The 13,254-nt window shown below is 42.2% G+C and overlaps 1 protein-coding gene and 1 long non-coding RNA gene across 3 annotated transcripts in view; one reads left to right on the top strand and one right to left on the bottom strand.

Annotated features, from left to right (window-relative positions):
• The first annotated feature begins 885 nt into the window (after positions 1 to 885).
• On the top strand, positions 886 to 11,930 carry LOC141275723 (uncharacterized). Its single transcript, XR_012323981.1, has 2 exons — positions 886 to 1,211; positions 9,596 to 11,930. It is a non-coding gene; the product is annotated as an uncharacterized lncRNA (long non-coding RNA).
• The window catches only part of DDAH1 (dimethylarginine dimethylaminohydrolase 1), a 153,504-nt gene continuing 150,141 nt past the window's right edge, over positions 9,892 to 13,254 (bottom strand). For both annotated transcript variants that reach the window (XM_019920042.3, XM_033863946.2), the window contains exon 6: positions 9,892 to 12,943. In XM_019920042.3, the coding sequence (XP_019775601.3) occupies positions 12,827 to 12,943 (117 nt within the window). In that variant the 3' untranslated portion in view covers positions 9,892 to 12,826. The remainder of the gene's footprint in view (positions 12,944 to 13,254) is intronic.

The raw sequence follows: 13,254 nt of genomic DNA, 5'->3' as shown, positions 1-13,254 counted from the left end.
GCCTCCAGACTTGGACTCAGACCGGAATTACATCATCAGCTCTCCTGGTTCTGAGGCCCTTGGACCTGGACCGGAACCACACCATTGGCTCCCTGGGGCCCCCAGCTTGTCAACTGCAGATCTTGGACTTCTCAGCCTCCATGATTGCATGAGCCAATTCCTTATAGTAAATCTATCTATCTAGTATCTGTCTATCTATCTACCTATCTATCTATCTATCTATCATCATCTATCCTATTAATTTTGTTTCTCTGGAGATCTCAGACTGTACACCAAGCAATGATGGGAGTCCAGTAGGAGACATTGAAACGTCTGGTGCGTTGAGCAAAAATGCCCTTGTGGTTTCCCCATGCTTTTGAAGGCTGGGGCAATGAGGGCTGAGTCAGACTGCACCTGGGTCTGGGCCAGCCTCCTCCCCTGCCCTCCCTTCCCCTGTTCTCTCCTTCCCTCCTCTCCCTCTCCTTGTCGCTCCTCTTTGATTCTTCCGCCATTGTCTATTTCTTGCTGTCCCCACCTACTCCTGGATCTCATTATCCTAAGGTTCTTTCCTATCTCTTAAAGCTCCTGTTACCAGGTAGGTGTCAGATGGACATATTTCACACCAAGATGTGAATAATTAATAAGAATTAAAGTGTTGCCACCCCGATCCCTACCCCAGAGTTGGTGATTTTATTTTTCAGCAAAGGAACAAATCATTAGCTAAAAAGCTGGTGTTCCACGGGATTAAAGGCAGACACGCAGACGTGGGTCAAGGAATGGTTGGGGTTTGGGGTGGGAGGAGGGGGTAGTTTCCTGGCCATGAAGGCTCAGAGCCTCCCAGATTCCAGTGTGTAAGGATCTAAAACACCCCTGCAGGGACTTTGACTCCATTTCTGGTTTCAGACAAGGTGAGAGAGTCCAGGCCGCGGAACCTGCCCGGGCCAGATCCACAGCCAAGTCCACAGCCGGGTCCTAAGAAGGCTCAGCTTCCCAGGGATCACGTGTACCACGGAGACCGCCACATTCTTAGCCCTTCTCCCCGCCAAAGGCCTCATGAGAAAATGAGAATGACCACGTGAGGGCGCTATGACCCCACAATTTTCCTGCAAAAACTGCCGTCTGCTAACAGGGATGTCCCCCCTCGCTTTTGTTTCTGAGGCTCAGCCGAGGGATGCCTCTGGGAAAGAGGGTAACACACGCTCCCGGGTCTGCATTAATATGGAGGAGCAGAGGTAAGAACACTTCCTAAGTTCTGAAAATGCCTTGATGTGTCATCATTTTGAAATGTTAACAGGGCACCTGTTTTCAATGATCAACAAAGAATAGTGTTGAAGCGCAAGGGCCACACTGCCCAGACAGGAATGGGGGTTTGAATCCCAGAGCCACACCCACTAGCTGTGTTACTTTGTTCAGTGACTATCTCTGGGCTTCGCTTTTGTCATCTGCTTCTTCAGGTACTTGTGAAGGTTAAGGGAAAGAGTCACATAACATTTCCTGGCACCGTGCCAGGCACGTACAGCTTTAAAAAAAAAATCTATTCTCATTAAATACTATTTTAAAATTTAAAAAAAAGAGATGATGAAGGCTTCAGCTTCTTGCAAGCCAAAAAGGGTGGACTGGGGTCCAAGGTTGTACAACTGGATAAAAAAAGAAAGGGGTATTTAGACAGCAGGATGGGACAGGACAGGCGAAGCAAAGCAAATGCCACCGGAAAGGGGAACTTGATTTCTCCCTCCTTCTCTCGTATAAAAATGCTGTGTTGGTGCAGCGCTCATAGGCTCACCTGGCCGAGAACCAGCTTCCTTCAGTCTTACTCTCAAACTTGCCACTTAGAGCAAATTTCTTCTCGTCTCCTTTTGCTTATTCAGACGGCTGCTCATCCCAGCTTAAAGAGCACAGTGGTGGCCAAAATATAATTCAGGGTTTGGGAATTTGAGAGGAAAGGAACGATCACCAGCTAGCCAAACTGTTACACAGCCCACGTGGACTCCAGGTCTGACTAACCAGGAGCTTGGTATGTGCAGTAATTATGCACACTTGAGTTGAGCTTTGTGAAAACATATGAAAGAAACGTTACTTCCTCTTTTAAAAAGGCTGTGAGGGTAAGAAGCTTTCCATAAGCAATCATTATGTGGGACTGTTTCAAGGGTTGGGCTCTGTCAATGAATTTTAACCATGAAAGAAAAGGAAATCTAATTGGGGGCAAAGGTAGGTTTAGAAATGGCAGCTTATGACAGGCAGTTTTGTACTGACAGGTGCTGGTGAAAAGCTGATTAATCCTATTCAAGAATATAATAGGCTACATTTGCACAGCATTGCATAGGCTACCAAGTACGTTTATATAAATTCTCTCATTTAATCATTCTAACCATGCTTTGAGATATGAAGATGACAAAGAGTATTATCACTATCGTTTAAAAAGACAGCTTTATTGATATATAATTCATATACCAAACAATTCAGCCATTTAAAGTATACAATTCAGTGGTTTCAAGCATATTCACACATATGTGCAGCCATCACCCCAGTCGATTTTAGAACATTTTCATTATGTCAGAAGGAAGCCCCCTGTCCTTTAGCTATCACTCCCTCTTCTTCTCCCTCTCCACCTGCCCCCACTCCCAGCCCTAAGCAGCTACTAATCTACTTTCTGTCTCTACAGATTTCCCTGTTCTGTTATTTCATATAAATGGAACCATATACTATGTGGTCTTTTCTGACTGGCTTCTTTCACTTAGCATGTTTTCAAGGTTCATTCATGTTGTAGCATGTATCCATACTCAATTCTTCTTTGTGGCTTTATACTATTCTATTGTATGGAGATAACACATTTTGTTTATCCATTCATCAGTTGATATACATTTGGGTTGTTGCCACCATTTGGTTATTTTGAATAATGCTGCTATAAACATTCATGTACAAGTTTTTGTATGGACATATGCTTTCATTTCTCTTGGGTATATATACCTAAGAGTGGAATTACTGGTTCCTATGGTAGCTCAATGTTTAAGCATTTGAGGAACTGCCAGATTTTTTTTCCACAGTGGCTGCGCTTTACATTCCCATCAGTAATGTATGAAGGTTCATATTCTCCACATCCTTGCCAATGTTTGTTATTATCTGACTTTTTGATTCTTGCCATTCTAATGGGTGTGAAGTAGTATCTCATTGTGATTTGGATTTGCACATCCCTGATGACAAACGATGTCAAACATTTTTTCATGTATTCACTGGTCATTCGTATATCTTCTCTGGAGAAATGTCTTTTTAGATCCTTTGTTCACTTTAAAATTGGGTTATTTGTATTTTTTATTATTGAGTGGTAAGAATTCTTTAGATAGTCTAGATAAAATACCTTATCAGATATATGATATATTTTCTCTCATTTGATGAGTTTTCTTTTAACTTTCTTGATAGTGTCCTTTGAAGCACAAAAGTTTTTAATTTTGAGAAGTCTATTTATCTTTTTTCTTTTGTTGCTTGTGCTTTTGGTGTCATATCTAAGAATCCATTTCAAAGCCAAGGTCATGAAGATTTACTCCTATGTTTTCTTCTAAGAGTTTTATATTATATTTTTGCTCTTACACGTAGCTATTTGAGTCATTTTGAATTAGTTTTTGTATATGGTGAAAGGGAAGGGTCTAACTTCATTCTTTTGCATGTGGGTATACGGCTGTCCCAGGAACATTTGTTGAGAAGTCTATTCTTTCCCCTATTGAATAGTTTTGACCCTCTTGTTGAAAAAGTTGACCATAGACACATGGGTTTATTTCTGGACTCTCAATTCTATTCCATTGATCTATGTGTCTATCCTTATGCCAGTACCACACTGTCTTGATTACTCTTGCTTTCGAAGTTTGAAATTGGGAAGTCTGAGTCCTCCAAATTTGTTTTTCATTTCAGTATTGTTTTGACTATTTGGGGCTTCTTGAAATTCCATAGGAATTTTAGAATCAGCTTGCCAGTTTCTACAAAGAAGTCAGCTAGGATTCTAATAGCGATTGCTTTGAAGCTGTAGATCATTTTGGGGAGTATTGGCATCTTGACAGTATTAAGTCTTCTAATAAATAAACGTGAGAGATTTTTCCATTTACTTAGCTCTAATTTCTTTCAACAATGTTTTACAATTTTCAGAGTATAAGGTTTGAACTTCTTTTATTACATTTATTCCTAGTATTTTTTTCTTTCTGATGCTATTGTAAATGAAATTATTTTTCTTAGTTTCATTTTTGGATTGTTTATTGCAATTATATAGAAATGCAATTGATTTTTTATATTGATCTTGTATGCTAAAACCTTGATGGACTCATTTATTAATTCGAATCATTTTTTAGTGGATCCCTTAGGAGTTTTCTATATACAAAATCATGTCATCTGTGAATAGAGACAATTTTCCTTCTTCCTTTCCAATCTGGATGCCTACACCTCCAAGGAATCTACCAATCTCCTCCCAGTTGCATTTCACTACTAACTCCTCTATTTTTGAGAGTATCCTTAGACCAGCTTCTCAATTTGGAACTCTTTGTTCTACTGCCTGCCTCTTCCCCTGGGCAAAATTTTTGAGGGAAGGTTCTACAGCTGGGGGTAGAGACAATGGTGTGCTCCTCTCTGAGTGACCTCTTTGCTGTAGTTGCTCTGTGCTAGGTGGGGGGCAATAGCCTCGAGTCTTTTTGACTTCCCTCTCCTGGCTGGAACCCCTACCCTGGGAGCCGGGGCAAGGGGTTCAGGGCCCCAGTATTCTCCTTGGTGCAGTGCTCAGGGTAGAGCCTCTGTCCCACTAGTAGAGCTGGGAGAAAGACGGGAGTCCCCATCTCCCAGCCACACTTGTCCAGAAATCAGTGTCAGCAATATGTAGCTGAGGGCAAGATGAGCAACACTGATGTTTCACCCCTCAGTGTGCTGCAGGGAGAGAGGGCCCTGTGTTCTGGAGTGGAGGACTAATGTCACTGAGCTGGGAGGGGAGGAGGAAATGTGTGGCTTCAAATACCACAGAGTCTCACTGATCTTACCAAGTTTAGCAGATTTTCTTGGCTAAATGTCTTCATCTGATGTATACACTTACGACCATTTCCAGAGACTCTAAATGTTTCTTTTAAAAAAACAATCTTCTCAGTTTTGCAGATCTATCTCCTCATGCTGTCATGCTGGAAGTGGAACCGTAATTACTGTTATTTAACAGATGAGGACGATGTCCATCTATTAGGGAGACTGGGGGAGTGGGGATCAGAGGGGAAAAGAAAGTCACTCAGGATCAGAACAGTACAAACACCTAATCATAGAATTCCAGGGCAGTGAAGGATGTTGGATGTTATTTACATTAGATTTTACTGGATAGAGCAATCTCTACAACCCATCTTACATGGGGTCCTTTAGTCTCTACTTGAACACCCCCCAAAATGGGGAACTCACTACTATTAGTTCAGACTGAATATTATCCCCATGAGCAACATAACCATGTAAAACCAAAACAGCTTGTGCCCAGCAAGGCTGGCTGTAGGTATAAACAAAAGGGGGAACACAGAAAATAGGTTCTTTGGAATCCTAAGCAACTTTATGTCACCAGCAGGTCATGGGCATGCAGTAAAAAGGCAACTAGCTCTTTTTGGACACCAGGTGCCCGAGCTACTGTGCTTATTTTAGAACTAACGTACTGCTTACTAAAGCGGTCCAGGACTCACGGGTCTGGAATGTGACGTTCTCTCACCTTCAGGCTGTGCAGACTCATGTTCTACTGTTGATTCTGCTCCAATCATTTTCTGATACTGAAAGAGGGAGAACCAGACCACAGAACTGGCATGTGCCTGAGGAATTTGCTAAGAAATAGGATTTAAATGCCAACCTTGAGAGACAGAGTTGGTGCTGACGATTCTCTGAAGGGCTGAGAGCTCATTTTCATAGCGGCACTGTGCTGATCATCTTCTACCCTTTCCAGATCCTTTTTCTACCCTTCTCTGCCAGCTCTGTGCTGGTCCCTGCAGGGGCATCACCTGGGACCCCTCACTAACCATCTTGCCATTGTGCTCAATCGATGGGGAGCGCCAGCAGGTCAGACAGTGAGAAGAGAGGCTCTGGAAACTGGTCTCTGGCCAGAGCTGTGGCCCTTCCTTCTCTGTCCCAGATCCAGTGGTATGATTTCCTGTCCTTTTCCTGTTGGCCCTAGGCGTGATGCTGACAGCTGGTTTCTGGGTGTCTCACCCACCACCCCTTGTTTGTCCGTTGAATATCCATACCTTTGAAACAGACCTTCACTAGAATCTCTTCAATTTGATCCAAGTGGAGGTGAATTCTATTTCTTATCAGATAGACTCTTTGTTACCACCTTGCCATGGTAATAGTGTTCCTTCTGTCTCCCTCAATTATCATTAAACCTAGAAAGAAAGAAAGCCCCATGTTGCTGTCCTAACATTAATCCTAGGGGGACCTCATATGCTCATCTGAGTCCCATGTAAACAAAACAGCTGACTTCGTTCATATCCTGCCCTGGAATTTTAAGTCTCTGTTGGATCCATGACCACGACTCTGTTTATTCCACAAGCTCTTTCCAGAGGTAGAAGACCTAACATTTCTACATAGCTCGACTGTTGCTTGGAATGAGAACTCGTTTGGTTCCTGAACTTTTCCTGCGTTACTGTGAAATATGCGAAGTCTGAAATATGCAGTCTTGTACCCTGATGGGATATGGGAAATTTCAACCCATAGCACACGTTTTCCTAGTTTAATTTTTGAGCAGTTGTCCTCTGAGTTCTGGCTCAAAGCCCTGTCTAATCAATAAGAGTCCTTAGGAACTTAAAAAAAAATTCTTTAAAAAAGTTTAAGCACAAGAAAAGCAAAACTACCTTCAGAGGCTTGTGTTAATTCACCCAAGCTCTGTCTTGTTATTCATAGCCAAATGACTAAACTTTCTATTTATAAATAGAGGGGGCTTCCTGAGACCTAGGGACCCATCACTGCTTTTAAGCATTCATGTCACAAGCCAGCCCAGGCTATATTTTACCAAGTGGTTAGAGGGCAGACTGGTTTGAATCTTTTATTTATTTATAGTGACTAACATACTTGGCACTTACACGTTCTCCTAAAAGCCTGATAACTCCCGTTATCTTCTGCTATAAGCGGTCCTGCTTTCACTGAGTTAAAAATGAGTGTTTGGAGGGGGAAGGGAGATGAGGGCCATTTGGATTTGCCAACAGTTCCCTAAGGCAGGTACGTCTCTGGAGCAGCCTTGCTGGGTACCAAGGAAACCTGTGAATTCACCATGGAAGCTGTCAGGCCAGCTTACAGGCATCAATTATGAAAATCCTGAGTTATTTCTGGAGTAGGTGATTGATGTTTCAAATAGAAGATGACATTTTGATGGGCTCCAGACTTGCTGTGATAGGAGTTAATGAGGATAATGACGATGATAATGATATTTACATTATACCTTTCTTCCAAAGAACCTTTTAGTCTTTTTATCTCATCTGCGTTGAAAATGTCCCTTTGTAGTTGGGAGGGAAAGGTGTTATGAATCTGTTTTTTGGGAGAGAAAATATAGAGTTAATTGCCGAGCTCTCAGGTTCCATTTTGGTGCTGAGAAGAGGTGTTTAAGTGATGAATTAAATTTGGGGAGATTAAGTTTAGAAGAACACCAGTCTCAGTTCCCATTCATCCTATACAAGGCTGCCATATCAAACTCCATTAGTATGACTCCCTGGCCCAAACATCTTCAGGGGACACTCACAGACTGCCAAATTCTGTCCAAATACCCAAGGCCCTTGACATTCCAACCTACATTGTCTCACTGTGCTCTTTTTTTTTTTTTTTTTTTTTTTGCGGTACACAGGCCTCTCACTGTTGTGGCCTCTCCCATTGTGGAGCACAGGCTCCGGACATGCAGGCTCAGTGGCCATGGCTCATGGGCCTAGCCGCTCCGCGGCATGTGGGATCTTCCCAGACCGGGGCACGAACCCGTGTCCCCTGCACCGGCAGGTGGACTCTCAACCACTGAGCCACCAGGGAAGCCCTTACTGTGCTCTTATATTTGTCTCGTGTTTCAGCCAAACAAATCCCCTTGCTTGCCTCTACCCCGCGCTCTGAGAACCCCATTCTCCTTTCATAATGTTTATCATGCTTGCTGTAACTTGTTTAATGTCTGTCTTCCTACTTGGATGTAAATTCCAGGAAAGCAAGGACAATCACCATTGTATCCTGAGGGCCTAGGCAGGTTAACGGGCACACAGTAGGTGCTTCTGAAGCGTACACTGTGCTCTCCCACCTCCATGCCTTTGTCTTGCTGCCCCCCAGAACTCTATCCTGGCTTCTTGAAGCCAGAGCTGAACTTTCAAGCCCAGATTAAACCCTGAGCCCTCTGTCTGATCTCCCCTGCTTGGGAACCACCACAGCACCATTCTTTTTGGTTCCTCCCTTACCTTCTTTTGTGTTATGATCATCGGGGCGCTTGTGTGGTCTTCCTTCCCCGCCCTTCCCAGACTGTCAGCTCTCGAAAGACAGGAGCACCCAGGAGCCTGGCAGAGTGTGGGAACTTGCTAAACATGTGCTCATGTGTCTAAAATGATGGTTGACCAGCATTCTTCATTCAGCAAATTCCCATTTCCAGAATCTGAAGCTTGTGGTGAGAGGGGATTTTGCTCATTCTTAGCTTCCTCCACTCTCTGCAAGGCTGGGGGGGACCAGGCAGGGGAGCCCTGCGAACCCTTGCTTTAAAAAGTGTCTCCCTCTCTCCTCTAAGAGTAGCACTGAACCCTGGCACGTGGGTGCAAGGTTCCATTTCCTGTGGCGGCCCAGAGTAGGTTTGCAGTTGGCAGTTTTTAGTTTCACTGTCCACGTTAATGGCAGCCTAAATAATGGAGAACTGACTGACGCATCGTCAACTGAGCGGTGTGACTAAATCAGTGACCTCTCCAAGGGATTTTAGTACTGGTTTGTGCTTCTGATGGGCTTTTGCATGTACCCTTCAGTTATGGTAAGAGGATTACGGATTGAGCTAACCCTTGGGGTGTGTGAGAGCTTATAAGCAGAACATGTTTGATAGCCTAAAGACCCGCGGTTACTAGAAATGTGGGCACACCAAACATCTGTGATAGAACACTCCACATAAATTGGAAAGAGCTGCTGTGACAACCTTATTGTGAATTATTCAGGGCTGTTCAAGTTGATGATGTAGATCTCCATTTATTGACATGGAGAGATGGCCACAATATATTGCTAAGTGAAGGAAGCACTAATGATGATGTACAATCATTCCATATTTATATCTGTATCTAGTCCTAGATGTGAGGATATTCTCCAAGATGCTAATAGCAGCTGTCTGTAGGTGATAAAATTTGGGGTAATTTTTTTTCCTTTACTTTTGTTTTTATGTTTTTTTGGGTAAGGTTTGATTTTTATTTTTGCAGTGAGCGGTTATTATTTTTACAGTCAGAAAAAGAGAACAATGAAGCTACTTTCAGTTTGAAAAAAATTGTTGGAAATAAAAAGTCTTATTAAAAAAACTTCATATTTCCTAAAAAACTCTTACTATAAAATAAACAAAAACAAAAAGCAAACTCTTGCATGAACACAGGAAAAAATCTTTCAACCGTCTCCATAACTGAGCCATATTATAATGTGCTGATGACAGGAGTCAAAGGAACAAGGGAAGCCTTTTTGAGGAGGAACATATGTGAAATCAAGATCTCCAGACCACACGTGGATAATATGCATACTTTTAAAGCACCAGAAGTATGAAGTATCCTTTGATTATCATTTTAATCCAAGCTTTTCATAGCAGTTGACTTACAGGTAAGTATTTCTAATTCCATAGCTTATAGGACAAGAGAAAAAAAACCCAAAAACTTCCCATCTCTGGCAGCAAAGAAATGGTGACTTCATTCACCACAGCAGTTTCTGTTGCAAGAAAGAGACATGGGCTATTGATCACAGTACAACTCACACTTTATTCCATCGTGATTGGTATACTTGTAGGATCAGTACAGCAAGAGACTAAAATCAGTGCAGAATTTCTCTGGACTAAAGGACCGTGAAAGGCATTACTGGTTTTGGCACACAGAGTGGATAACCATACACTGTCTGTAACAGGATGGTCAGTATGATAAAATGCACGAATCTAACACCACGTGGAAATCATGTCTGAGTTCTGTAGAATGTAAAGGAGTAAATAATTACGAAGACTAACATGCAACTCTAAATAAGTCACATTGTTCATCTACAGACTATTTCTCCCCTTCTAGATGAAGAGATGGCCTTAGTAGCCTGTTCACAGTAGCTTAAAAGAGCAATCAATACATGGTAGAGAGATCTGCCTGCTGATTTCTATAGCAATTCATCACAGTTGAAGAAACAATGCTAAATCATGTACTTTCTCTATATTGTCCTTAGTAAGTTGAATCTTACTGACCAAGTGATTCTGACTCAACTTTTATTTACTTAAATACAATCTCTAATGTCTTTATAATGTCAAAAAGCAGTTTCTGTTAGCTTTTCCTTATAAATCACAATGGACAAGAGGGGAACCTAGGTAACGGGGTAGCGGGTTGTCTTTCTTCTTCAAAGATAATATGATGCTGATGAGTACACAAAAGAAATAATACTACTATGCTGCAAATATTTTAGGTTTCCACATCAGCATATCACAGAGAGAGTCCAAAGAAGCCAGCCTTGTAGGTGATGTAGCAGTGCAGAATAAGATTCTGTAGAAGAGGCACATAGATTCTAAGTGATTTCTTGAGACAAAGAGAAGGAAAGATGGAAAGATGAAAAGAAAAGGAAAAGTGAAAACAGCCTTCTGTAGAACAAATGGTTCAAAAGAAAAATTGATTCACTTGCAATTTACTAAACATAATAGAGAACAGTTCTTTAGTTTGGAAAGCTAGAAATAAAGATATTGGAAATTATATGCCAGTTAGCTGTACTATTAAGACTGAAGTGGCTGATTGAGTGAGTTTTCCTGTGGTTGTCTTTGAGGGAGGATTTCTGTTTTTGCCAGCATAGGGCCGGATTTAACCCCAAAGGGCAACCATAACTACTGAGGACAATTTTTCTTTATTAACTTGGGCATGTGGGTAACATTCATTCTCTCTGTGGTAAAAACATATTATTCACCCATGATGAGACAGTTGGAAATATGCCAGTGACCAAGATACGTTTCAGTCATAGGATGCATGAAATTAAATATTTGAACGTGATATGAATATTAAAGTCAAGCAAAAAGAAAAAGAAGGAGGAGAAGGAACTTCTTCTAAGTCTGACATAAAATGATCGAATAAATGAAAAAAATAGTAGTTAAGGTTGTCTTGATTTGTTCAGAGGTTTCTCACTTCCATTTGTTCAGGGGGAGATGAAATGAATGAAGGTATTCTCTCTTGGTCACCAAACATGAGGAATGTCTGATTACAAACACGTTAGGTGAGCCTAGCAAGACGTGAAGTAGCATTCCTTAAACTCCCTGAATCTTAATCTTAGCCATAGGCAATACAGGAAAGGTGGAGATGACTGGGAAGTTTGATAACATGCCTGGATCAGTCACCATTCCTTGGAAAGTACCATTTCCCTGGTCTGCTAAAAGACTGATTCTTTCATTTAAGTAAAAGACAACCATCTCTCCCTTCACTGCGGCATTGTTCTTTGTTAAGAGATTCGTGTCAGTTTAAGGTTGTGGAAGGCTACAGAGGAGAGAAGTTTTAATTGAATCCCACAGTAAATATTCACGGATATTTCAAAGTAGAAGTGTCCATTGTCTGCAGCTGATTTCAAGCACCAAGCCTATCACTTCCTGAACATGCTCCATCTGGCTTGCACTAGACCATCAATAATCATTTTTAGATGTAATGTCTCTTTTGAAAGAAATAACTCTGTAGGTCAGCAAAAAAATAACTCTGTAGATTAAGGGGTAGAAGCCTGGAAACAGGGTGAGTCACAATGGGGGGAAATGAAAGTAAATTGAAAGAAAAAAATAAGTCTATTCCCCAAGGTCTGTATATGGCCAGTAATAAAGCAAAAATTCACGGAATGTGATTTAAAGACTTTCTAAAGTGTTGTACTCATGGGGTGTGTCCAAGCTTCTTGATCTGCAACCCCCTAGCAACCATCTGGTGCTGAATTCACCTTCCTAGGTGTGGTGCCCTACTTCTTCTAGAATTTAGATCTCTGGGGCAAACCCCACTGGGATGTGCCTCTGTGCAGTGAACTCTCCCCCAAACAGCCGCTCTGATTTTGGTCACGGTTCTGCCGAGGGGCCTGTTTGACCCTCTGGGGGAAAGTGGTGGTGGCGGCAGATGTAGCGGCGAGGCAGAAAGACTGCTGGCAGACAGGGTCGACCTGCAGGAAGATGTGCAGAAGGCAAGACCCCGGATTCTACCCAAGGTCGAGGTGACTGTGATAGAAGTGGGAAAGTTTTCATACTTCAGATGGAAACAAAGAGGGAAAGGAGGAGGATCCACAGACCAGGGAATTTCATAGGAGCCAAAGATAATTAATGATATACAGAAAGAAAATCCAGCTTAGCTGACTGATCAAAAAGACATTCTTCGGTTTATATTGGCAAATAAACAATTTTCACACTGATAATACAAACACTAAAATGAGTGTTTCCTTACAATTATTAATCACATTTGAATAATTCATTAGCTCTATATTTTCTAGATGGCTTAATTCATTGAGCAAATCCACAGTTTAGGTACCACCTCGAGGGGAGGGGCTGGGGGAGGTGCAGAACGAAGCAATTAAATTTAGAATTGTAGACCAGTGTTAGTAGCAGAGTGGCATAAAAGATTGTCAATGAAAATGGTAGGAATGGGTACAGTTATCGGCCTTACAAGTGCAGTATTGCCGGCAACAAGGGAGGGACTGCGACTCAGGACTCTACTTTCTTGTTAATTAAAATCGAGCAGCAGGTCAGCAGCCCGTCCACTTTTTCCATTTCAGAATGGCTCACGGGGATCAGCATATGGTCCTTCAGCTTTTCATAAACCTGCAGGAGGAATCAAGGAAAAGTAGAGAAGAAGGCTTATGTTTCTGCCTCTGTCTTCCCTGGCCCCCAGGCCCACCCCCTCCACCTGGGGTAGAGGATTCATGTAGCTTGTAAGTTTAGGCTTTTCACCCATTGAACCCCAAGATATGCATGGAACCAAGACCACACACGTGCCTACAGCGATACCCAGAGAGCTAGCGGCATTGGTTAACCACTAGCTCTATGCTCTAACCTCAAAGCCAAAGATGTGGCAGAAATGTGGTTGTTACTAGAAAGGCCTTTACTCTTCCCTTGTCATTGCTAGATTAAGT

The sequence above is a fragment of the Tursiops truncatus genome, chromosome 1 (assembly GCF_011762595.2).
Source record: "Tursiops truncatus isolate mTurTru1 chromosome 1, mTurTru1.mat.Y, whole genome shotgun sequence".
Taxonomy (NCBI): Eukaryota; Metazoa; Chordata; class Mammalia; order Artiodactyla; family Delphinidae; genus Tursiops; species Tursiops truncatus.
The sequence above is the reverse complement of the archived record's forward strand: the minus strand, read 5'-3'. Positions and strand labels throughout refer to the sequence as shown.